The 27968-nt window shown below is 36.8% G+C and overlaps 1 protein-coding gene and 1 long non-coding RNA gene across 2 annotated transcripts in view; one reads left to right on the forward strand and one right to left on the reverse strand.

The window, feature by feature from the left end:
- Nucleotides 1-27968, forward strand: part of LOC128008966 (voltage-dependent N-type calcium channel subunit alpha-1B-like) — a 92961-nt gene that overhangs the window by 25557 nt on the left and 39436 nt on the right. The window contains exons 7-18 of the mRNA XM_052592918.1: nt 7412-7515; nt 18161-18276; nt 20587-20670; nt 20846-20929; nt 21217-21432; nt 23882-23994; nt 24270-24382; nt 24770-24901; nt 26304-26376; nt 26458-26575; nt 27287-27354; nt 27760-27866. Coding sequence (XP_052448878.1) covers nt 7412-7515; nt 18161-18276; nt 20587-20670; nt 20846-20929; nt 21217-21432; nt 23882-23994; nt 24270-24382; nt 24770-24901; nt 26304-26376; nt 26458-26575; nt 27287-27354; nt 27760-27866 — 1328 coding nt within the window. The remainder of the gene's footprint in view (nt 1-7411; nt 7516-18160; nt 18277-20586; nt 20671-20845; nt 20930-21216; nt 21433-23881; nt 23995-24269; nt 24383-24769; nt 24902-26303; nt 26377-26457; nt 26576-27286; nt 27355-27759; nt 27867-27968) is intronic.
- On the reverse strand, nt 13827-17466 carry LOC128008982 (uncharacterized). The gene is made up of 3 exons (XR_008180709.1): nt 16652-17466; nt 15977-16093; nt 13827-15182 (listed from the first exon to the last, which is right to left on the reverse strand). It is a non-coding gene; the product is annotated as an uncharacterized LOC128008982 (long non-coding RNA).

Genomic DNA, 27968 nt, shown 5'->3' on the forward strand with positions numbered 1-27968 from the left:
GACGGCAGCCTTATTTATCTGTTGCTGTCTGTCATTATTAATGTTAATCATGTTTGATTGATACATTGAAGACTATGCAGTTTTTTATTTATATACTTTATTCAATTTCTGTAATATTTATCACTACAGTACATGTTAAATAAATCTAGCCTACTGCAGCTGAATAAATGTAAAGTTTATTTCATATCAGTTTGTTCTGCAGTGCTTGTAATTTGGTTCTTTTTCTTAATTTTAACAACAAATATGAAATAAACATAGCTATATTGAGGTACATATCGTTACTGTGAAATAAAATGTCTCATAGCGTGAAATAAGATTTTGGTCATAACACCCCAAACTACATTTATGACTAGTATGCTTTTTGAAGAGATGATTAGCGATGGATAATCAATCTGAAATTGATTATACCACAATAAAGTGGTTGCTCATTCAAATAATTGCACAGCAGATCTGAGAAAAGGTTATATAGATGAAAATGTGTGGTGAAAATGTTTTTTTGTTTGTTTGTTTTTTGTCAGTTAAAATCTGCTTTTAAATGCTTCCAGTGAGTCAAGGATGTAACTGTCACCTTTATTCTTGTATAAAACGACACTTTGGAGAGCTGGATGTGACAAATGTTTCGAAACAAACTTTTGACCTGTCTGAGTAAGTTGTAGAAAGTTGAACCTTTTTGTTTTTATCTCTAGATAAAACAAATAAAAAGCAGATTTACACAGTCGTTCTTAAGATTGGGGTCAGTACGTAAAGACTCATGGTGTTACAAATAAATGCTGGTCTTTAGAAATTTCTGTTCATCGAAGAATCTGGATTTAAAAGTATCACAGTTTCCGCAAAAATAGTAGAAAAAAAAAATCATAGTTTTCTACAATCATAAATGTTCCATCAGCACCAAACCGGCAAATTAGATACATTTCTGAAGGATCTTGTGATGCTAAAAATTCAGCTTTGCAATCACATGGAAAAAAATGTACAATTAAAATGTTAAAATAGAAATGTTTATTTTTAATTGTTACAATATTACAGTTTTTACTGTATTTTTGATATAAAATAAATGTAGTTTTGGTGAGTAAAAGATAATTCTTTCAAAAATCTTACCAATCCCAAACTTTTGAATGGCAGTGTACTGTATCTCATAACAATATTAGCAAGTGTAACATTATAGCATTTGTTTTATTAGTGTAAGTATATCATATTTCAGTGTTTAATCAAAGGATGGCTCCATCTGTGGTGTTGTTTCTTTTGTAAACAGTGTTTAGAGTTGGTGCTGTCAGTTAAGCAGTGAATTATGCTTACTTCATTTCAGTGATCTATAGGGGGCTCTGGTTCATCTTCCTTACACCAGCATGAATAATCTCTATGTCTGGCTTTTTAATTACCCAGTATCTTCCCTTTCTCTCCAAAGACCAAAAATATCATGATTAATCACAGTGCCATATGAAGCTATTAGTGTTGAATTTAGCCCTGTGGATCTGGAGGATATATAGAATATGTGAGTGGACTGCTATCCATCATGAAGAGAGAGAAGTGTGTGTGTGTCTGACAGAAAGGTAATATCAATAGGAGATCAATGTGTTTGAAAGGCTAATGTAGCACATATTTGATTGAGATGTTGAGAAAGAGAAGAAGCAGCTGTGGCGGCGCGTCTCATTTTCATGCCATTATTTTAAAATCCTGTTTCAATAGCCTCTTGCTGTCTTGCTGATGGTTCTGGAAACTCATGATTAAGGAAAACTACACACTCTGACAGGAATCTGTATGTGTGATAATTTATTAGACCTCTGGATAGTGGCACGAGACTCTAAAATCTAATGTTTCTAATCTAATATATATATTTATTCATCCTTTTAAAAAGTACTTTTCCAAAAGCTGCTTTGTATGCTCAGTGTGCATTTAGCTGTGTCCTCAGATGGTATGGACAGTATATATATCTGTTTAATTGAATGATAAAGCAGACATCTGGTCTTTGAAGTGGTAAGCAGCATTTGGAGTGACAGGGATGAGATAGACGGATAAAGGCTAATGGTCCTGTGGTCAGCTAAGGGCTGCTGCAACATGATACTGCACTAAGCTAATGGAGGAGGCTGGTCTACTGGGGCTATGTGTTGCCTTGTGATGGTTTAGTAAGGTAAGAGGGAATGTGCTATATATATTTTTTTTTTTGGGGGGGGGTTGCACATATTGGAAGTGGAATTTCAAGCTTGAAGTATGACAAAAAGCATACATTGGCATTGTTTGAAGAACAGACTGAAATTTAAAGGGATATTTCAGACAGTTCCTTTATTTTCTTTAGCATTAAAAAGAGGAAAGACTGTCAAACAGGTTCGGGAACAATATGAAGGTGAGTAAATGATGACAATTATCATTTTTGTCTGAACCGTTTTATCCATTCAAAAACTGTTGAATTGTTCTTGCCATGTTTCCGAAAAGGATGCAGTCGGAAAAGAGTGAACTGATACAAGCCTAAAATTAGTGAGGCGCGAGCACAAATATATGCTGCTCTGCTGTAAATAGAGAGAAAGCATAGTATTCCAGTCTGACTGTGCAGAAGCCTGACTGTGCTTGTCGGATGAATTGATGACTAGATGAGGTGGATGTGAGTCTCTAAGGAGTGCTCTGATGGCATACTCACCATATATCTCATCTCCCTGTTCACATCTTCACCAGGGACATTCCCTGACAGCTCTTTAACCTCAGTGAGCAGAGAGAGAGAGAGAGAGAGATATACAGAAAGAAAATGAAAGAGAATATACCTTTGATTTGCTCCTAATGCCAAAATCACATCAATTTATATTTGTGTAACATCAAATCATTAAACAGTTATTGCTTGGTAAGCAGGTATTGCATAAATATGCTACTACTGTGCTAGTTCTTTTCATGGACAGCAAGTTCTCATTCATTCTTAAAGAGCAATTGTACATGCTAACATTAGTCGTCTCCTCTCTAATTAGGTCTCCTAAATACAGAGGCTGAAAAGCAGAATATTGTATCAAATCACTGGCTTCTCTCCAGAGATCGATATGCTTCCCCTTGGTTCTTTATATTCTCAGTTCTAATAGAGGTCTGATAGGCTCTAATCAGCGCACAGCTCATTTGCAAGAGTAGCCAGAGAAATGTTGTAAATGTCTCTTAAATATTCTACTCGGACGTCAAGTTATTTTTGGCGAATGTGCAATACATTTTTCAGAGCTCTCTGATTATTTCATAACCACTTATGTTAATTTCACACCCTACTGTTTTAGACTAGGGACCAGATTCATGAAATATTTTTAAGAATAAAATTTGCTGCTTAGTTTCTGACTGTAAAATAAACAAATAAAAGATGGAAAATATATGAGCTTCTTCGTATTTAAAAACAGTTTAATAAATGGATTAATATATGGTTAAATGTATTATACAAGACAGCTTAATGAGCGGGCTAATATGAATCATTATACGTTTTGTAATTAAATTCATTTTGTTTTATTTTAATTGCATTTTTCATGCCTTTATTGCACTTTATTACAGACTAATATTTTATCTAACAACTTTTTACTTTTTTTTTCATATGTTTGTGAATCTGGTTTCAAGTTTGAATTCAAGCACAGTAATGTTGTTCTGGTTTAACCCAACACTCTTTGACTTTGTGTGACATTGTATTATTTATGTCCGATTGTGTTGTATGAGTATCTCTGAACCACTCTAAACAGTATCTACCAGGTGGCCATGTGACACTGTACAGTCACTCAGCTGACAGGGTGATCTGTGTGGTACAAATTCACCATGTTCCCTGGCATTCTCAGCCATTGTTAGTATCATAGCCCCATTGATCAGTCTGCAGGAAGCAAAGATGGATCACATTTGGATCCAAAGGAGTTCGTCAAGACTTGTCTGGTCTTGTGGTTTACTGGAAGATCATTGACCTATAAAATAAACCCCTTCATTTGTACTGCACTTAATCTCCTGGTATCTGTTGTGAGGTTGGGAATGAAGTTTATTTAGTTTTTTTAGTGCTTTGTGGATTTCTTTTGTAGATTGCATTTATTAATCAGCCAAAATGTTGGAGTTATGGTAATTTTAGTCATTTTGTTTTGTAGTTTTGGCATCAGACAGAATGTAGATTGTTTTACCGTCTGCTGCAATTATGAGCATAATGACCGCTGGATGACTGCTCCCTCGAGCAATGTGCACACTGTTTCTCAGTCTCTCTCCTCCTGTAAGATGACGTCCTCCTTAAATATTCATCAGCACACTGGCCTTTCAGTCCTCTGGGGTCCTTGATGAGAGTTTTAATGACAGATACATGTTCCTAGATCTTACCATCCAGACCTTGGCTCTCATAGAGATAATCAGATTATCCTGGACACTAGAAGTTTACGCCAGTGGAAAATAAGGAGCTAGTATCCATTCTCCCTCATCCTCTGTGCTCTCCAATTCTCTGTAGACATATAAGCAGGTCTGTTCCAAAACCTATTGTTCTGCCTCACTTCCTACTGTCTACATAGTCAGCTGCCTTCTAAAAGAGCATCTTAAAAGGTATTTGAAACTCACAATTGACTGATTTTGAACAATATGCAGAAATTAAGTACACCCCACCAGGGGCGAAAATTTCATCTAAATGTTCGGGGGGGGGACAATAAACATAACATTTCTCTCAAGAGCAAGTTTTGAAAGGGACACCAATAATACAGGCAAAATTGTTCTTAAAGGGTACATAACATACACAGTTTCATGTTAATCTTGAGTACCTATAGAGTAGTAATGCATCCTTCATATATCCAAAAAGTCTTTAGTTTTATCATATTTATAAAAGAAAAATACAGCTTTCCGATTCTTTCCGGAAAAAAGCCGAGCTCCTGGAGGCTTATAGTGAGCAGAGCTATAATACTGATGTTTCGTGTTGTTGCCATTAACATATATTCACTTATGTGCTGATTTCCAACAAAAGACAGAAATCTGATGTAGTTGTACTGACATGAATGGGGTCTTTTATCACAGGGACGGCTCCATGTTTTAATAGCAAACGATGTGCAAATCCAGCGTCGACTTAGGCCTTGTTTATAAAACATTCGTCACTCAAATAACCAGAGCACACAAAGGCACTTGATGCACTCCGTTGCTGCCCCGGAAAAGCAAACTGCATCCACCGTACGCTGCTTGCATACTCAGATTCTCCAAAATGGTGCTACGGTGATGCGGAGAGACACAGAGATGAATTGTTGGATAAAGTCATAATTTTGGTTTTTCTTCACATACAAATCTTATGCACTTGCGCAAAATTTTCAATCACTTGAAATTCTTACTAAAAATACTGGGTTTCCCTTGTGAACATTTGCATAACAATGATAAATGTGGTCAGTCTGTGTCTGTCTCACTAATTAATGTTAATGTTAAGGAATAGACATTAATAGAAACAACAATGCCACTTAAATATTAATAAGTTGTTCTCAACTAAGAGTAACATTTTGCTCAATGGATTTGTCCCTTTAGACTCTGCTGTGTCTCATTAATGACAGTGTAATCATAGTTAGTGAATCGCAATCTCTAATTGTCTTTAGTGGGATGAGAAGCACACTCACAGGGATTTGACTACAGCCTGTGTGTTCATATGCTGTCTCTGAATTTATTTCAAGCCAATCTCGTAGATTTTTGTTTTATTTCCACATAAATGTCTGGAAAAGACATTTATGTGGACCCATCAGATGCTGTGACAGATACATGTGCTGACAGGAACTTGCACATTTTAATGTGTTATGCAGTGTGTTCCTCTGTGAACTGACACATTTCACAGGTATATTCTCCATCTGTAAATGTTTGACTAAGGCAGAGTCATGTGTTTCATGGTAGCCAATCAGAGCCAGTGTTTTTACACACATGCCGGCACACGCGGCTGCGCCAGCGGCGCCAAACACACACACACACACACGCGCAACAGCTACACAGAGATTTGCAGCAGAGATGGCGAGTCGGGAGCAATCCGATGAAAAGTTGGCATTTTCACGGTGAAGATATAAGCACTACTTCAAATTCATTGTGGTCAAAGGCAATAGCGAGCATGTAATTTGTACATGTAATGTGTGACACGCATCTACAAAGCTAGTGGCCAAAAACACTTTTCATAGAAAGATAATACTTGAAGTGCTGGATAAAACTCTTGCTGTCTGTTGACGTGCAATAAATATCGAAAGTTATGTACCTGTCTGTTCTAGTCATTTCAACTGACTTGTGAAAACTGCAAAAAAAAAAAAATTACAAGTACAAATTCTCTGACATGTAGCAACTTTTTTTTTTTTTTTTTTTTTACAGTAACGCAAATAGTTACTTTCCCTGGTAACGAGTTACTTTTATTATAGAGTAATTCAGTTACTAACTCAGTTACTTTTTGGAACAAGTAGTGAGTAACTATAACTAATTACTTTTTTAAAGTAACTTTCCCAACACTGCTGGACAACATCGGGCAAGATGTCATTTCAGTGCCATCTACTTTTTTTCCTGATGTCAGATGGCATTCATCTAGTTTTAAAAGATTAATCATTACAATTATTTTCAGACCACAAGGATGGGAATATCTGGCAACCCTGCACTGGACTTGGTTTAGATTCTGTTCATTTTAAAACAAAATGTTTGGGTAAAGAAAACTATTGTGCTGTCATTTTTCATTCAGATGCATGAACTTAGTTACCGATATAGACTTTAGCAGTAATAAATCAATTGTAATTAAGAGAAAATCATTAAGAGAAAATCAGTCAGACAAATTCCCTACAGCACTGTAATAAATGTAATACTCAGAGGAGTGGAGATGCAGCAGTGGGATTTGGCTTCTACTGCTTTACTGCTCTTGTCAAAAAAGCAATTTTAAAGCTAAAGCAAGAGAGAGAAAGGGACAGAGGTAGGCACAATGAGCCGGTTGCCGTAGAAACAGCTGTGTGAGAGTAAGGGGGGGGGGAGGTCTTTATGTGTGTGCTGAATCAGCATTCTCCATTAACCCTCTTACAATTACAGGCAATTTGTTTATGGGCACTTGGAGAAATCTTCTCTTTGCATGCCTCATAAATGCTTTGTGTATGGCCCAGTATTGTATATGATAGTGAATGAAAGAAAACAAATGCTGGTGAATCAAAGAAAAATTACAATTATGTCAGCATCTTTACAGAGCGATGACCAGATTGACCAGATTCACATTCTTTTTTTACCCTTGCGAAGACCATGGGATCTCACCAAGAAGCAATTATCCAGACAATAAGCAGGATTATAGCTGTATATATATAAATGTGTTATCGTGATGTGTTGAAGAGATTATTACAGGTGTTATCGAAGGAATGGGAGTTGGGGGAGGGGAGATCTGATCTCCTCCAGGTTCTTCTTATGTTTATAATTCTCTCTGTACCTCTGCCTCTTCTCTGTTTCTACTCTCATTACTTCTTTCTTATTGCAGGCCAACGATGCCTCAGGGAACACCTGGAACTGGCTCTACTTCATCCCACTCATCATCATCGGCTCTTTCTTCATGCTCAACTTGGTTTTGGGGGTGCTGTCGGGGTGAGTCTGAAATCAGAGCCAACAAATTAGTACCAACTACATGGGAATTTTATGGAAATCTGTGTAGGGTTCTTAAAAAGTGCCTTAAAATGTACCTATTATTTCCTGAAAGTATTTATTTCAGAATGAATGACACATGAACATATTATCATACAACATTTTGTTAAATTTAATTTCTTGCAATATTCTTCCTATTATTTGCACTTGGTCAGTTCAATTCAAATTTCAATTCATGAGTTGAAAGGAACCCTGGGTCGTAGTGTTGTTATATGATTATCCTTTTTACTCTTGTCTCAGTTGAAAGGGATGCAAACTTCATGTAACCCACTTAACTAATCATTCACCTTTAGAATTTATGCTCTTGCTTGGCCACAAATATATAATAATAATAACAATTTGGAGTCAATACAAAGCATAAAGTAGCCATATAAAGCTTATATGGGAAGCAAACAAACAGTGCTCTTTTAAAATGATTCAAGGGATGCATCTTATAGCTATAAGGTGGGCTCTTTTGGAATAAACTTTCCTTAATTATTGAAAGCCCCCATAAAATAATTTCTGTCCTACAGGTTGGAATCTATTCACCTACAGCTTATGCATATCCAGAGAAGAAGCAATGTTAAGTGCAGTGGAGCTCTGCTTCTCAGTTCAATTAGGCAGCTCTGATTTACCAGTGCAGTGTTGGTCACAAATACGTTTTTCCTCCATCAATTGTGCTTGAGCCAAGAGCCTCATATATTCTCTATAAAACAAACATCACACCCTCACACTAAAGCATCTTTATTTTTCCCTCATGCTTTACCTCTCTTGCTCTCTCTCTCTCTCTCTCTATTTGCCTCATTCTCTTTCTCACACACAAACCCCAGTTTAAAGGGAAGTCTCTGGATGAATGCTTTATGGTGAACTCTAGCTGCTGGTGGCATTTGAATTTCTGATTTCCTAGAAATCCTCAATCTAATGTTCACTCTATTTCAGTGAATGGATTTTCAGGACTGTGTAGCTGTTGTGTGGCATTCAATACTTATTGTTGACTCTAACGTCCTTTGACATCTCTGCTTTCAAGGCTTTAGTCAACAAAGATTCATTCTCAGGTGGTGATGCTGCTCTCTCTCTCTCTCTCAGTAACGCCAGAAAGACAGGAGAGCTAGGTGTGTGAGAGTCTTTCTCTTGATCCTTGGCATCATTTCAGAGTCCTGAAAAAAATGTACTGATAATAATTAGAATTTCTTTCTGTAACAATAAAAACGTCCTACTCATCGGGAAGAAGGAGGCGGGAACCGGCGCACAATCAAAATGAAACTTTAAAAATCACAAATAAACACAAACCCCTCACGGACGACTGGTGCGCATGAATAAAAAGCAAAACATAAAATAATGGCCCAGGCCTGGTCCTCTCTCGTCCTTCACCATCGTCGCTCCAGTTTTATATCCTTCCATCTCCTCTGTGGGACTCAAGACCGGCGGTGGGGCGCAGGGGTCGCGGATTTCCCAGTCACTCTACCGGCCTCGCTCGTTCCCACATCTCTCGGCCCCGCCCCACTCATCACACTTTCTTTCTTTCTTTTTCTTTTCTTTTCTTTTTTTTTTTTTTTAGCAGGGAATCAGGATACTAAAATGATTTCTGTAGGATCATGTGACACTGAAGACTGGAGTAATGACTGCTTAAAATTCACCTTTGACATTACAGGAATAAATTACGTTTAAAATTAGTTCAAAATGAAACATTTTTAAGAAATAAGAATTGTTTGTTGTTATGCAGATCTGATTGCAGACTTTAATTTTTGAAAATTGAGATATTACTGAGGTTTTTTCATAAATTCTAGAGAAGATGTGAGATTGCTTGAATCTTTTACTAGCAAATGAGTACATTTGTTTGCACAATGCAGTTGTCACTCCTGTAATTAATCAGATTTGGTGTGTTATAATTAGTGGTGGACCGTTATCGGCGTTAATGTGCTGTGTTAATGTGAGACTCTTATCGGGTGATTAAAAAAAATATCGCTGTTAATCTATTCTCAATGTTGGGTTGGGAGCTGGGTCTAGGCGAGCTATGATGACTTTCACCTTGATATTTTATATAACCGACTGGCTGAGGACAGCCTAAAAAGATGCTCAGGACAGTTGACGGGCCACTGCTGCACATCTGCTTATCTTTTTCACATGTTTTTAAGCCTTTCTGCTTGTCGATTTAAACATTAAAGCATCCAAACACAAGATGCGGAAAAGCTAAACTGAGTAACTCGTTACTTGAGAGAGGGAGCCTCTATCACGGACAGCGACACTGAACTGAGCTCTCTTCTGCGAAGTTCTCCTCGAAGTCCCTCCTGCACCTGAACGAACAAATACAAATCGCAGTTTTGAACAAACAAAAAGATGTGAAAGAGCCCAATTCAGTACTCACGGTGTTCTGGCGTTCAGGGCTCACGCAGAGAAAGGCATCTCAAAACACTTGGAAATTATGCTCGAAAAAACTGTCAGTTATTTCTTAAGTGAAAGTAAACAGTTGAGGAAAAAAATGGGATGTGTATTATATTGGATGCGTTCATCGTCTCTTAAAGTGACCGCACCTAATTTAGGGATGGAATGTTAATCCAAGAAAATGAAAATCACTCACTGCTCTTGACTGAATTACTTTGTAGTTTTAACACTCAATCCAAAAAGTATTCAGACACCAGATATAATTTTTGATATATATAGCAAAACTGTAATGATGTGAGAAATGTTGAAGGTGTCCGAATAAATTTTGGTTTGATTGTATATTTCATTTTTACATTGAAGACTATCAAGTGCTATTTTACATTTAATTATTTGGTTTCTGTACCTTGACACCTACAAACTTGAAAAAAACTTAAACATTGTGTAAACAGCACAAATAAATAAAAATAAACAAACATACAAATTAAACAATTTCAAACAGGGCCCACTGGTACAAGTGTATGTGTGAAACAGGCGTAAGGTTGTTTGCACCTTGTGCAATGTGGAATTAGTTTACAGCTTTTTCAAGCACATTGTGATGCATTTTGGAAACAGGAGATGAGCCCCTTTTCTAATGCACCACCTAGCTTGATAAACCCCTTCTGAAAAACTTACTGTTTGTCCATTTTATTTGGGTGACACACATATTCTGAATGCTTTCGGCAGAATTCGAATGAGCCATTTTAATCTAAATTGATCTAGATTAATTTCAAGATCACAGTGAGATTAATCTAGATTTAAAAAAATAGTCTATGCCCACCGATTTTTACTCTGATAGAGTGTTTGAAATGTTCTTATTTGAAGCTTCAGTCCTCAGTGGATGCACTGGTTGCCATGGTGCGTGCTGTGGCTCTCAAGGTTGTGTGCGGGGGCCGGAGGTTAGTTCACCTGTCTGACCATGCTGCCTTCAAAACAAAAGGTCATTGTGAGGCCTCATATAGAGATGAGAGGCCTGCTACGGGGTGGGGGGTTCCAGAAGAGGTGGGCATCTGTGTCATCTTCTCAGTGGGTAGTTGGGCAGCATGGTTCCTGCTAGAAGCCAACTCATAGCCATTTCATCTTGATCTCTCTCATCCCACGATGACCTTTTGACCTTGACTGCATGAGCAGCCCTGTTAGGGATTCAGCTGTAGTTAACTGAGAAATTGTTGATCTTAAAATTATTTTTGTCTGAATAAATTAAAACAAACCTATTTCCATTTAGGCATCAAAGTATTGTAATGCACAGCATGGAAATAGATAAAGATTAGGCTATATTTAAAGACTACTTGCAGTGAAAATCAAGATTTTAATGACTACAGCGCAAGTGTGTTTGCTAGTTTCAGTCCGCTGATTCATCTTGGAGACGTGTTCTGTCTTTGCGCTTGCCAAATTCCGCCGTGTAAATAGGTTGTCCCTATTCTCTTAATGAGTAATGGGTGTTTTCTGGGCGTAACGTGCAATAAATCAATCAGAGTCTCATCTTCCATTCCCTTTAAGAGCCAGTTGTGCTCGTGCCATGACGCTTTACACTTTGCATTTAGATCGTTAAAATAGGGCCCAGAAGCTACCGTTACATGTCCGACATTGTAGAGAGCGATACATAAAAACTTTACCATTTTGATACATTGACTTGTAGATGACTCTGTATAATTCCCTCTTCCTCTTCTTCTTTGGTTCAGTTTCTGGTTTAAACAAAACTTGGTTATTCCTGTATTTCCACTTGCCATTGTGTAGCAATTACTACTTCAGCTGAATGAATGAAAGTTGGGCAGGAAGTCTGAGATGCTGTGATTGAGTGAAGCATACTCATGATTCTGTGTATAATAAAGGAAGTAAGGCTGTAGAGTAATAGTCATTTATTATTATAGCATGAAGAAAACAATTTGATAGGAAAAAAATAAAACCTTAAACATTTTATTTTGATGATCAAAGATGAGTTTTAAGGGATAAAATTAGTGACAGCAGGGGTTCTTTAACGGTTTATTAAGGAATGGTTCACCCAAAAATGAAAATGCTGTCACAATATTTGTCAGAGAGAGAGAGCGAGATAGAAAGAGAGGGTGCCACAGATTTAGAATTTCCCCCTTGTCTGTCACACACTCACGAACACACATACACACACTCACTGTCACTATCACACTGCCACTGCAATGCAGGGAGGGAAAAAGAGGATTTCCCCCTCATTGTTAAATGGGAATCATGCTGAAGAACCGCGTATGTTTTGTTCTGGATGCTAGTGCAGCATCATGTTCTTGAATGCATAGTTCAAAACATTATATATAAATTGTTTTTATTTTATGTTTTGGTCCATACAATAATGGGTGCATGTTGCTTTTGGATCTCATTGACTTATATTTTATGGACTAAAATTGACTTTTGTGTTCCATAATTTTGGATTCCTTTAACCACACTGGAAAAAGAAGTAGTAAAGGTTCATAGTTGTAAATAATACAAAGATTATTGGAGGACAAGAAAATTCTATTTACTTATGTAATATTTACTCTCTTTTGTATCCTATTTCTGTCTTTTTTCTCCTTTCGTTTTTTTCTATTCCCATTCCCTTCCTGCATCGAATACATTCTCGAGCATGAAGTAACTTTTTAATTCCAGGAGCATCACATCCCTCACATTCCGTCCACCCTGCTTTCATTTTCTTCTTTTCTTTGCATTTTATAGCTTTTTTCACCTCCTTTCTGTACATTCTGTGCACATGTTAAAGAGTAATGGTGGTCAATCATCACACTGTCCTCTAATTGGTGTGATAACAGATGGCAGGTTGTGAGGGGGCACAAACAGTGCATTTTTTCCCTTGGTGCTCCTACATAATCATGTTACAGGGAAAGCTGTATTGCTGATGAAAATGAATATGTCTCTCACAGGCATTGCATGGCCATTTGTTAGTAAATATCACTTTTTTTTTATCTATGAGCTTAATATCTAATCAAGGTATTACTACACAGCTTTGTCATACTTTGAGGTGAGAGTCAGAGAGGTTAGATGAGAGAAACTGTCTTGCCCTGTGCATTACTGAGAATAATGGACTGACCTCTGTTTCCTTGTGAGGCTGTACCATCTCTTGAGGAAGTTAATCAACCATTTTACATGAGTCATTTCAGCTATTTTGTGTCCTTAAAGCTAAAGTGCACCATTACTATCATCAATTAGAATGGCAGTTTTCAACAGGTTTGGTCAGGAAGTTTTCTACGGGTTTCTTAAAATCATAGTTTTAACTGATGATGATGTCTTATTATTATATTGTGTATAATAATTATATTACATGATTTTATATATTTACCTCTCAAAAGATTGGGGTCTGTAAGATTTTTTTGGTGTCAGAAATGAATACTTTCATTCAGCAAAGGTGCAATAAATTGATCGAAAGTGACAGTAAAGATTTCTACACTGTTCAAATATATTTTCATATATTACAACTGAAAACACTCCAAAAATTCCTGTCTCCAAACTTTTGAGCAGTACTGTATATTATTATTGTATAGTATATATAATAATATATAATATTGTGATGTGTCTACAATTTGTGGGGATTTTAAGCCGTATATATTAAAATGGTTATATTCACTCTAAAAATGGCTGGGTTAAAAATAACCCAATTGGCAACCCAGCACTGGGTAAATATTGGACAGAACACATGCTGGGTTAAAGTAACCCAGCATGCTGGGTTACACATTTTAACCCAGCATGCTGGGTTATTGAGAAAACCCAAGATAGAGTCATTTTTACCATTTGTGGGTTTGCATTTTTATGATTCTGGGTTATTCTTGCTGGGTTATTCTCATAATTTAACTTTTGCTTAACAAAGCAATCATGGATTAATAAATAATGAAGAATACAGGTTATTTAGACTGTTAAAAAATATTTTTAATGCCATCTGACATTCAAATTTTTTTTACCAATGACAAACAACATGGAATTTTCCCTTTTTTTGTTTCCAGCAAATGCAAAATAAATAAATAAAAATCACAGAAATACAGTTGCAATAAATAAGAAAATTATTTCTGAATGACCTGTGTCTAGCTGTTTAACTATTACATTTTGAGATTTTTAGCTATTTAAATACACAGTGAAATGACATTGACAATTAACATTTTTAAATTTAAATGTAAAATCATTTAAAGATGTCCTTAAATTTATATCAAGTATATAAAGACTCCTACGTAGGTAGATGTGCACTGCTTAGGGTAGTTCAACATATAGTTCACCCAAAAATGAAAATTCTGTCATTTATTACTCAACTTCATGTCGTTACAAACCCGTAAGCCCTTCGTTCATCTTCAGAACACAAGTTAAGATATTTTCGTTGATATTCGAGAGCTTTCAGACCAGGGTGAATAATTAGTGACAATTTTCATTTTTGGGTGAACTATTGTCAAACACTTAAGCTCTGAAGCAAAGATCTACACCTCAGAGCAGTGTACTCCATTATAGAGCCTGTCTATGGAAGGACAATTTTCAAAAGGAATTGCTAATTATATTTTCAATTGCGTTTTCCACATTTGGATTGTGACAAATTGTGACAATCCAAACACAATTGCAAATCTTGAACAAAAACACTGTTTCAAAAACACTGAACAAAAATTACGGTTTCAGTTTAGTGACTGCCAAATTTCAAATGGAAAAACAAAGTCAGTTTGTAGCTGTATTTTCCATGTATTATGAGTAATAAGCCTGTCATATCGATCAAATACTGCATCATAGCAGCTTTACAGTATTGAATAGGAAAATAGTGTGCAATAATGCAAAGGGACAAAAGTAAACACTCAGTTTTCAGTTAAAGTCAATTCGTCATTGATTCAGTGATGTATCGTCCCTCTGTGCAATCAAGTGGATGATATCGCTTGATATTAATTGTCCCCAACTAAAGAAAAACAAGGAACAAAAACTCCATCGTTGACAGAATGGAGAAAAAAACCTTGGGAGAAACCAGGCTCAGTTGGGGGGCAGTTCTCCTCTGACCAGACGAAACCAGTAGTTAAATTCCAGGCTGCAGCAAAGTCAGATTGTGCAGAAGAATCATCTGTTTCCTGTAGTCTTGTCCTGGTGCTCCTCTGAGACAAGGTCTTTACAGGGGATCTGTATCTGGGGCTCTAGTTGTCCTGGTCTCCGCTGTCTTTCAGGGATGTAGAGGTCCTTTCTAGATGATGATCTCCATCTGGTCTGGATACGTACTGGATACGGGTGGCTACGGTGACCTTGGAATAAGAGAGAAACAGACTAATGTTAGCATAGATGCAACATAAGAACAAGTACATGAGGTTTTATGAATTACCATGTCTGTTTTTTCACTGTGTCGCACATGTTACCTGCCAAAACTCAAATGGAATCTTTAGCATCTGAATTTCCAATGCCTCACATTGAAAACTGTCAATTTTTGTCAGAGGTGGGACCATACTATGGAGAGTGTTTGTATTGGGAGGTGATGTCACTCAAAGACAACTGTGCAAAATTCTTTGAACAATGGAGGTTAAGGCACTACTAAAGGCAGCTGCCGCTCCGAGAGATGCGTGTTAAAGAACAGACAGTGCAACCCGGATCTCCCTATATTCTTGGCACCTCACACAATAAATAATTATGTCATTTTACCCCAAATGCAGCTACTATCCCCTGCTAACAGTTAGATCCACATGGTACTATTGGTCAATATTCATCATTAACCAAATGCTTTTCACCGGAGGCATAAAATATAGGGTAATATGCAACTAGGTAAATAAGAGTAGAACTGCAATGTTGTTTGCTGACGTGCATCAGAGTGCAAACAGTGAGAGATTTGGGGTAAAAACTACAAAATATCTCCCAATACAAACATGCCCCATAGTATAGTCCCACCCTTGACACAAATTGACAGCTTTCTGTGTAAGGCATCTGAAATACAAATGCTTTTCAATTGAGTTTGGACTATTTCACAATGTATATGTCCACATGTGGAAAAATACAATTAAATATACAATTTGCAATTCCTTTTGAAAATAGTTCAGAATATCCTTACCTGTCCATTGATTATGATCAATGCCTGAGAGATCTGCTGTCATTTTTAAATCGCCACGACAACTGGATGGGGTTTTGTGGACTCTGCTCAGTTAAGGAATTTCATGTTTGTTCCAACCTTTAAAATAAAGTTGAAAAAAAAAGAAAAAATACAAATTGTTTTAATAACAGTGATTCAGTTCAATTAACTGTGTGAAGTTAATCATGAAATTGACCCATCATGATTATGAGTTAAATTCACCTATGAGTTGGTCTACAGAAGCAGAATATGATATAGTGATTGGCTGAAAGGTGTGCTTTCAAACTGTCTAATCAATGGGATGTTCCAGTTATTATAAATCACAGTTTTATGTTAATATGCTGGCTATGACTATATCAAACACACACAGTCACTGGCACAGATAAGGGAGATCACACTGCATGTGCGCACACAGACATTTCTATGACAAGTCACGTAGGTAAAACAGTCCATATATAAAAACTTATAGATGTAGCAAAGTGATAAGGACAAGTCAAAAACACGATCTGGAAAATTAATAAATTAGGTACATTCTGGTGCAGCTTTAACTATAGCACGAAATAAAAATATATGTGCGTTTAAGTTACGTGAGGGTTAACGTTAGTTGATTATCACAGACAAACAATTATGTAAAATGTATAATAAACAAGAACTTACCGTTAGACGCCTCAATAAGACTGCACTCGACCAGTTTTTCTCTCACAAATGTATCCATGCGCTTTTCTGACAGGAAAAAAAACACATTTTGAATTATAATTTGTATGTAAAAAGACTTTATAAACCACAAAAGCATCAAATCACTTCACTAACGCGGCCAGCGTCACTCGCTGTGCGCGCGCGTACTTTGAAATGCCCTGAGACGTCGATTCTTTTCCGGGAATCACTTTGTTCGAGAATTACTGAACCGGTTTACTTGAACTGGGTCGTCGGTTCTTTTAGACCTGCGGTCCGAGTATATTGTACGTAATTTGTATGATTTAAATGTCGATATGGACAACTGCAGGCGTTTACATTAGAGCAGAAAGTCGTATTCACTTTTTGAACTCATTTGACTCACTTAAATATCAAATTCGCTTTTCAGTGTCAGAAACTACTTTTTCCTCTATTTTCACAGGTATTCGCATATTTCAGCCATCAGTCACTTTCTGAAACCTAATAAAACTTTATTAATCTGTCGTCTCAGATAACGTTACCTTAACACGATTATGCGAGTCGCGTAAGGTAGGTTGGCCGTTTGAGGTAAACTGTTCATCATTTAACGTAAATAATGTTGGCCTGTAGACGTTTAACAGTATTGTTGCTGCAAAAAAAAGTTATAATTCTGCCAATTTAAAATAATTATTATTGAAAACATTAAATAAACTTACCTTAAAACAGTTGAAAGCCGTGGCTTTGCCCCGTTGTTCTTCCAAAGTGACAGTTGGGGAGCGATTTAAACATCTTCAAGGCGCGTTAAATAACCCAGCGCTGGCCTGAGACAACCCAGCGACGCAACTCAGCAGGTTTAACCCAACACCTGGTAAATTGAAACTACCCAAAAGTGTTTAAAAAGAAATTAAATAACCCAACAAAATGACCCAACAGACTCAACCCAGCATTTTGGGTTAAAAAATAACCCAGCCGTTTTTAGAGTGTTGCTTAGCATCTTTGCAAGTTTATACTATATGCTGTTAAAGATGCTAAAAACAATGATTAATTTTTTTTTTATACCTATAGATTTAGATATATAAAATAATATAAGAAATGCCTTAACTATCTGACTCTGTATATTAAATTGGGATAGGAGAAGGAATTTAAACAATTAAGTAGAAATTGCACACTTCAGCTTTAAGTGAGGCATAAACTGTAGACATTAAGCTGTTGTTTTCTATTGATTCTAACACATTGATCTTTCTACAGCTCTTGCAAATGTGGATGCCCCACCTTGTACTTGCCTTTTTTTCGGTAATGTTTAATTTTGGTGCATTTGGTGTATTCACTTTTGTTTTTCAAACACGTACCTTATGGTGTTATCAATGGGTGCATTTGCCTGGGCACGTCTCTATATTAGGAGATACACACATGCTCTTAAACACATGACCCGTGCCATTGAGCAGGGCTCTCCTGATGCCTCTGTGCAGTACAGTGTGTTCATGGATATGTGTTTATGTGCATTTTTCCAAACAGGGAGTTTGCAAAGGAGAGAGAGCGTGTGGAGAAAAGGCAGGAGTTCCTGAAGCTTCGCAGACAACAGCAGATAGAGAGGGAGCTGACGGGCTACCTGGAGTGGATCTGCAAGGCAGGTCAGTCTCTCAAATGAACAAAATCTCCATTAACACTTGCTATGCAATATCTCCACAGAACCCATTTTCAAACTGAGAAGACTTGAACCTGAGAATTATCTACATTGTACCTCCAGAAGGGTTTTGTCTGTTCCCTACAGAGTGTTCTGTCCCCTTGTGCTTTTTCTCCCATGACTGTTTATCTCACTTGCTTCCCGGATCTCTCCTCGGGAGGGGATGGGAGCTGATGTATCTGTGCCTGTCTGTTGCTCAGCACTTCCTCTCTCCATGGCAACCACATAGCCTTCCACTCTCTTCACCAGCTGGTTCACACTCTCAGTCTTCTCATGACTGCCTGTAGCAGCTCTTTCATCAGCCGGGACTCAATGTGTTGGAGGTTTCTGTGGCTGTGGATTTGCACTGATCCTGGGTTCAGTTTAGTAATATAGTTTCTGAAGCTTTTCTCAGGATTTTCTCCAGTTTTACACATTCTGCATATATTAATATTAGTGCCAATATAATTAGATTGCAGTATTTGTACTGTGTGAACAGCGTGATGCTGCATCGCTGAAACTGCCCCACAAAATTCCAGAACTGAACCCTTTTTTGTTTAAATGGGTCTAACTTATTGACGCAAACATATGTGCTATAAATGTACACTACGTTTCAAAAGTGTCTGGATGGTTAGGTTTTTTTTTTTTTTTTTTGAAAGAAGTCTCTTATGCTCACCAAGGCTGCATTTATTAGATCAAAAATATTGTAAAGACAGCAATATTGTGAAATATTATTGCAATTTAAAATAACTGTTTTCTATTTTAATGTATTTTAAATGTATTCCTGTGATAGCAAGGCTGAATTTTCAGCAGCCATTACTCCAGTCTTCAGTGTCACATGATCATTCAAAAATCATTGTAATGTTGATTTGATATTCAAGAAATATTTCTTATTATTAGTGTTGAAAACGGTTATTCTGCTTACCGTAATATTTTTGTGGAAACTTTTTTCAGGATTCGTTGATGAATAGAAGTACATGAGAACAGCATTTGTTTGAAAAAAAAAAAAAAAAAATCAAATTAATCTTAACTCTCACTTTTGATCAAATTAATCCTTGCTGAATAAGAGTCATCATTTCTTTAAAATAAAAATCCCACTGGACCCAAGAATTTGAACATGGTTATTATGAAAACATTATTTTGAAATATGGGCTTTTATGATGCAATATAAAATAATGGAACAAATTTCCCACCCATAGTTTGAACTGTCAACCTTGTTGATTTTCCACATCACACGCACACAAATAGTTTCCATTCAGTCAATCTGATTGAATCCAGATGATTAAAGCTAAATTTAGGGTTAGGGAATTTGGAAATTTACAGTTTAATGTAGATTAATAATCATCCGGATGTAAATGTGATATTAATCCTCATGTATATTAGATTTCATAAGGATGTAATGTAATAATTCTCAGTGGCACACTTCCAATTGCCATTTTACAATTAATGGCTATTATTAAATGGAAATGCCCAAATGGACAAAGCCAGGAATCCCTTGATTTTCCATGTAGATCCTCATAGGAAATGGCAAACCTTTGCATGTTACAACAAATCATCATAACAAGAAGAAATCTTTAAATATTGATGTTGTCGGTCCTTTATAATACTTAATACTGTAGTTTCTCTTAATATGGCACAGTTTCTTGTAAAACTACTGATCCTCCATCAGCACAGGGGTTAATTAGCTCTGTCACAGCATGTAGGTATCCTCCGTTTTGTTCCCCAGAAGCCCACCAAGGTTCTTCTATGGGGTTTTATTTGGCTTAGAGAGGTGATTTCCCAAACTTCTCTATGGTGGCCCGGCTTTGATGTATTAACACCATAAATCATGATGGAATTACTTACAGGTGCTTTGACTTCTTCCTGTATCTTGCTACAGCTGTTATAGTCAATCATATATTGACCGCATTGTTTAAAACGTTAATGTGTTGGGTGATACAGTGCACACTGCTGTCCCTGCCTCCTGCTGGATGTTAATCAGATCTTCAGTGACAGCACTGATTACTGTGTGTGGCATCAGATTACATAAGCTTTATAGTGGTTGCTTTTGTCTGTCTCTCCACCGGTGCAACTACCCAGAACACCCTAGCAACCACATAGAACTACCATTTAGAATAGCTTAGCAACCATACTGTGGCAATACCCCGGCAAACAACCTCAAAAGAGCAAAACAATTTCAGCCTGTCATGTATACATTTAGATATTTAATTCAAAATAAAATTCATGGCTTCAGATGCAAGACATACACACTGTAAGTAGTGAAATATCTTTATTTCAGAGGAAGTAATACTTGCTGAAGAAGATAAAAATGCAGAGGAGAAGGATGATGGTGCCTGGTACAAGAGGAAATGCAACAACCCAGGTAACCATTGAGAAATGAAGTATTATATTTGTTCATTGTTAGAGCAAAAGAGATTGAGTCTTACTTACTACTACTAATAATAATTAATAAAAAAAAAATTTTTTTATACCATACTCTTAATAAATGTATTATTGCTACTACTGTTAAATTACTATTCGCTATTTAACATGTTTAGTATTGAAAAGAGCTAAGAAGAGCAAAAATGACCTCATCAGTGCAGAGGAAGGAGAAGACCATTTCACTGACATCACATCAGTCGGTAAGAACCTTTGACCTCATGGTAGATTTCCTCCCAAAATCAGCATAGAAAATAAAAAAAGCAGACTGAAAAATGTGTTATAAACTTTACATCTGTGATGGCTTTGGGATGTTTATTTTTTTACATGTAACATAAACAGAGAATCATAACCAAAATAGAAGGAGATTGAGAGAGAGTGGAAAGATGGATGTAAAAGACATGAACAAATCAGAATGTATGTTGAATCCTTCTCCCCTCCATCATCTGTGAGCTGTTGTGAACGTCTGAAACAGTCTCTCTCTCCGCAGCTCCCCAGGGCTCTCCGTTCACCCGTACAAGCAAGAGCAGCAAGAACGAAAGCTCATCATACCTTCGCAGGAAAGAGAAGAGGTTTCGCTTCTTCATCCGCCGTATGGTGAAGGCCCAGAGCTTCTACTGGACTGTTCTGTGTATAGTGGGACTGAACACACTGTGTGTGGCTATAGTTCACTATGACCAGCCCGACTGGCTCACATATGCACTGTGTAAGTGAACCGCATCTTTAAAACATCACTACAGCTCTCAGGAGGATCACAGGGTTATGTGAACTATATTTGAACATGGCTTAGGTGCACTGGGAGTAATATACCAGTCCCTTCAGAAAAACACGGATTTTTTTTGTGATTGTTGCGGGCAAAAATCCTTGATTTTGCGGCACATTTCCTTAAAAAATGCGATGGAATATGTGGGATATTTTTGCAATTTTATGCGATGACTTGCAAAAACTGCAAACAAAAAAAAAAAAAAAAAAAGAGAAAAAAAGGGTGATTCCCCCAACAACTTTTTCTCACTAGGCTACTATGTGAAGAATATGAGAATATGAGACAGATAATCTGTGGAAAAAATCAAGCTCCTCTGGCTCTTCCCAGTGGTCCTATTGCCATTTGCAGTTACAGACCGCTCCCGGTAAGAAATCAACCAATCAGAGCTGCGGTCCGTAACTTTGTTTGTGTTCAAAATGTAAAAAATGTATATATTAAGCGAGTACACCATGAATCCATTTTCCAAACCGTGTTTTTAGCTTTTCCTGAATCACTAGGGTGCACCTATAATAAGTGTTTATATTCAGACTATTTTAGATTGCTTCGGGGATACCGCGGCGGAGTAACCCAGTACCTTTGTGATTCTTCATAGACATAAACAGAGAGAAGTAGTTCCGGCTACGATGTTCTTCCGCAAGACGCAAGCAGTTCTGTTTGCAAGACGCAAGCAGCTTTAATGTAAAGAGTAATTTCTTATTACTTCCTATGATAAGCGAGCATACTAAATCACAGAATATTTAAGTTGCAATCTCTTACTGCAACGTAAATTATTTTACATACTACTAATATAATTACAACTGTAATTTTTTGGTACTGTTCTGTAACAAAAAAGTGCAATCTTACAACTGTAAAGTTGCATCAACTTCTGAATGAAACTACAACAGTGTTAGTAGCCTAGTGAGTTTTTTTCTCTATTTCATCAAACTGCAGTTTTCGCAAGTTCTCGCTATATAATTTGGCTCCACTGTCATGTAACAAATCGGGAAACTGCTTCGCACGTTCTTTTGTGCTTATTTTTGTTGGCAAATAAGAATGATTTGCGCGCTTCAAGTTTCACCCTGGTTTCATCGCGGGGTTTGCGGATGCTTCCTGAAATAGGCAATTTATGCGGTAAAAAAGTGGCGTGTTTGAAAAAATGCGACCCCGCATAAATATGCGGCCTTTGGCTGATTATGCATTAAATCAGGCGATCGCATTTTTCTGGAGGGACTGATATACAAACCCTCAAAAAATACTATACATTTTATATACTATGCTCCTTGTATATGCATTATTACTTGTACAACGATTTGACTCCAAGTCAAGCTTTAGTTTTTAGCATCTGAATTTTTACCATTTACATTTACCATTTACCATTTAGTTTTAGTGACTGATAATGTTTCTTGAGTTTAAAAAGAAGAGTCTTTAGATTAAAAATGTATTTAAATTAATTTCATTATACACTAATCAGTTAATGAAGTTAATTACAAAGCAAGGATGCATTAAATTGACAGTAAAGACTGTTGCAAAACAAAAGTTTCAAATAAATGCTCTTTTCTGTTTGTAATTTTCTTTTCAGCAAACAATCATGGAAAAATATATCACTTGTTTTTTTTTTTGTTTTTTTTTTAATTAGGCAACACCAAATCAGTATATTAGGATCATGTCACACTAAAGACTGGAGTAATGCCTGCAGAATGCATTTTAAAATGCATTAAAATAGAAAAAACTGTATACTACTGTTTTTACTGTGTTTTTGAACAAATAAATGCAGCAATGGTTCTTTCAAAAATAAATGTTAAACTTTTGAATGGTACTGTATATAGAATTTGTGCCATGTGTTGACTTTTGATCCATGTCAGGTGAGCAGTCCGTTCTGAAGTTTAATTCATGCCTAAACTATGTTAATGTAAAGAAAGTAACTCCCATATCTGTTAGTCTACACAGTATAGAGTTACTTGTGGCAGATTGGTGCAAAAAAAATGAGAAGGAGCATTGCCCCAGCTGTTCTTGCATGCCTGCTGCTTCTAATCACTAATTGTCATTTAGCTGATGCTTTTATAGAAGGCCAAATACACCACATTGCAGGGACAGCTTCCCCAAAAGATTTAAGTTTTCTTCCTGAAGAGCAAAATGTGATGACATTTTTCAGTTACCTGCCCAGTTTTACCTATGAGGCCACACCACTCTGACTCGGCACCTTTAGACCACCAGGGTGGCCTCGATGATTATACTGGAGCTCTATTAACTGTTATGTTATGTTGAAACCTAATACAGAAGCGACAGAGTATGAGGATTATTTTTTCAGTAGGTTATTACATGTTTCACTACTGGCATGACTTGACAGGACTTAAAAAATGATAGGTGATGTAACTGATAAAGTTCATTGATAAATGCTTTTTTGTGTATCCAGATTTGGCGGAGTTTGTATTCCTTGGTCTGTTTCTAATAGAGATGAGTCTGAAGATGTATGGCCTTGGGCCCAGGACCTACTTTCACTCCTCATTTAACTGCTTTGACTTTGGGGTGAGTAACGTGCTATCAAATACGAATGATATGCAGGACCAACAACAATACATGTTCCTTTTTCAGTTAATGCCAGAGGTTCTGCTTTATAAGAAACAGAGGAATGGGTGTTGTCCTACTGACCCTTCTCAAAGACAGCAGCTGCAAGACGTTTAGACAAATTATATGATTAGAATTATAATTTTTGAAACTATTCATCTTATCCTGGAAATGAATTTTGTTTTCAAAAATGAATTGTGGCCTGTTTGTTTGTGTTCTCTCTTTGGTGTGTTTAGGTGATTGTGGGTAGCATTTTTGAGGTGATCTGGGCAGCAGTAAAACCAGGAGCCTCTTTTGGCATTAGTGTGTTGCGAGCACTACGTTTGCTGAGGATATTCAAGGTTACCAAGTAAGAGATCAAAACTGCCTGTTCATCATATGGTGCTCTGTAGATTATTGTCCTAAATGATCATATTTATACCATGACAATTTAATGCTTGATTCTGATTTGTTGACTGTACCAAATTAAGTTTCAAAAGACCATGGGCAAGTAATTGGATTTTTGTTGTTAGTGCTTCAAGTGGAATAATTGATTCTTGACCATTGAATTATGACTGAAAAAAGCATATTTTATAGACCCGAGGTATAACAAGTACTCTAATTCATGCCATGGCTGTGTTGACACTTGATTCATTATTAGTAGTTCAACAGTTTGTGTTTATGTTAGTATATATCATCCCACAAATCAAGGTATATTTCTTTCCCTAAACTAATTTGTCCTGAAATGCTTTGGCAGGTATTGGAATTCATTACGGAATCTGGTGGTGTCTCTGCTCAACTCAATGAAGTCCATCATCAGTCTCCTGTTCCTGCTGTTTCTCTTCATCGTAGTGTTTGCTCTGCTAGGAATGCAGCTCTTCGGAGGACAGTAAGTATCAGGCTGAGGGTTACAGTCACGCGTCATCTAGTCCATGTTCATGCCATTGTTTGCTATAAAGTATATATGATGATTAGAGGTCCTAATTCTAATTGATTTCATGCTCTGATTAGCCAATAGTTTACTGTGCAAATAAATTCTGGACAGCACGAACAATGGCTGATATATATTTGTTTAATACATGCAAAAGATATAGGAAGAATATATATGTTGCCCTAACTATGCACAATAATATAGTTAGTTGAATTGTATAATGTTTGTTTTCCCTGCTGTTTGCAGTCGGAACAGGTCTGCAACCCACTTTTGGATTTGACTCACCAGTTGAGAACCACTTATGTAGACCCTTTAATTTAAGAGCTACTTGTGCGATGTACTTTTGACTGAAAATGCTTAAATCATCTTTTGACGTGGAAAAAAAATCCCTGTATCGTTTACGTTCCTCTCTGCATAAGCAGTCATGACTCTTCCAAGCCCTGTTGTTTCATTTAACCCACAGCCACATGTAAACAAACATGACTGAGCTGATCCAGACGGCGCAAGTTTTCATTTCTCTGTTCTATGAATTATTAATCATACGCTGCAACAGAGGAATTGCCTCTACATACGCTTCCCATGAGGTTTATATCAGCTTAGATGCACAAACACACTGTCATGTGATCTACTGTAATAAGAAGAGTGCCAGCTAAACAAATAGTTGGTGCGAAATGAGAAAATGTTATTGAAATGTTATTGCAGGAGAGACTATTCCCTCCTGATGGCAGCGAAGTCTTTCCAGATCTGTGCTTAGTGAAATGAGAAATTGCTTTTGTGCTTCTCTGGTACTGGATTTCAGCTCCATAGCACATTAATATTTAAGACGGTAGATGGACATGATAAACTGTCATTTTCTGGGTTGGATGAAGGAGGCAGGTTCATATGTTTGGTTGTCAAGCACATCAAGAGAGCATTATGTATTTTTTTGTGCACTTTCTTTTTTCCAATAAATTGAGTAACAGTGATTGGGCAAAGAAAGGAATCAGTTTTATTTTCCAGAATTATGGAATGTTTCTTCTCTCTTTTTAAGCATTTCTTCACATTGTCTTGTAGTTAGGCCCCTACCGAGGCCCTGAGAGTCTAGGCTATATGGAAGAGAATGGTGAAATAAGAAAGCATATTTATTATGTTTTGTTATCAGTTCTGGAGATGCAGAGAGGAGGATTCAGCTCAGCTTTTATATGCAGATGAAAAGAAACATTATTATTGGAACATATCCGAACTGTTTTTGCTGTTTGTGAGCAAAAAAAACTGAAAAAAAAAAAAAAAAACATTTTGAAATTAGAGCAAAGCTGGCTCTTAAGAGTACACATGAGTTTCATCCAAGAAAATGATTCACAGCTCATCATCTCTCTTCTAGGTTTAATTTTGAAGATGAGACCCCGACGACCAACTTTGACACATTCCCAGCTGCTATCCTGACAGTGTTTCAGGTATTAACCATCTGGTGATAAGTGTCTGAATGCTCTCATTTGATATTAGTAATATTTCCATAATGTATTTTATCTGATAAGATTCTGACAGGAGAGGACTGGAATGCTGTGATGTATCATGGAATTGAATCCCAGGGAGGAGTGCACCGGGGAATGTTCTGCTCCGTGTACTTCATTGTGCTCACATTATTTGGAAACTGTATCCTTTATATATGACATAGGACTGTCGTTACAGTCATGCTTTTTAATGGCCTAATTTTTAATGTAAAGGTTTCTGCAAAAGTGTTCTTCAATAATGCTGCAGAAAATGTTAACACTTAATCATTAAACAAGTAAATAAATATTAAAAAAACTTCTCCCACACTTTATGCAATTATAGGTATAAAGTTGTTTTTGCTGCTGACCTGTTTTTCTTCAGCATTTATTTTTGTACAAATAACTGTTTGACTCATAGATGATATTTCATACTACCTTGGCTTCACTGATAATTAAATTCTACCACACAAAGAATGGAAACTACTAAATATTTAATACTATTTTTATGCTTATTTCTTTATTTGAATACATTTGAATATATTTTTAAAAAGTTATTTTTTCAAGTGATGGCAAAGCTGAATTTTCAGCAGCGATTGTTCCAGTCTGCAGTTTCTCATGGTCGATTAGAAATCATGCTAATAATGATTTGGTGCTCAAAAGAAGAACAGAGCAGCATTTATTGGAAATATTTTATAACATTATAAATGTTAGCAATTTAATTAATCTGTGCTGTAAAAGCATTAATTTCTTTACAACAAATCTTATTGACCCCACATTTTAGTGTGTGATAAAAGACTGCATAAAAAAATGATTTGTTTGACAGTTTTATTAGATGACCACTTTCACCCAAATTCCTTAAAGCACATTTGATCAGACACTCTCCTTAATGTCTTTTTGGCCATCGCTGTTGATAATCTTGCCAATGCACAGGAACTCACCAAGGTTGGTTGGGCATGATAAGGATGTTTGGCAAAAATATGTACATACATGGCCAATACTAGTCACCGTCACACATCTCTACAGTTCCTGCGCACACTACACTTGAGTCTCACATTAGTGTATACCAAATGTGATCCCATCGCCATGCTCTGAAAGATTTATAAGTTTCATGAGACTGTCTGGAAGGGCTATTTTGTTTTGACTTATGTTTGCCCTGATCAATAACTCAAGGTAATGTAACTTTCAGTCTGTTGAGGGATTTACAGCCTAACATGAAGATGGTACCAACAGTATAGGGCTTTAAGGCTTCTGGGACAGCACTTGATCTTGATTTGTTGATGCTTGCCATTGGATGTAAATTTATAAATGTCTGTCGTTCCCTGTTTCTTTGTCATACCTCTCTCTCAGGATGAGGAGGAGCAGGAGGAGGCCATCAGTAAGAAAATGGCTCTCCAGAAAGCCAAGGAGGTAAAGGAGGTCAGCCCCATATCGGCCGCTAACATTTCCATCACAGCGTAAGTCAGGGGGCATTAAACCTGAAGTCCTCCCCATTCACTACCACTCTAATACACCTGTTCATCACCCCATCATGTCCTCTCATTGCTTTTTTTATGTGT

The sequence above is a fragment of the Carassius gibelio genome, chromosome A5 (assembly GCF_023724105.1).
Source record: "Carassius gibelio isolate Cgi1373 ecotype wild population from Czech Republic chromosome A5, carGib1.2-hapl.c, whole genome shotgun sequence".
Lineage (NCBI taxonomy): Eukaryota > Metazoa > Chordata > Actinopteri > Cypriniformes > Cyprinidae > Carassius > Carassius gibelio.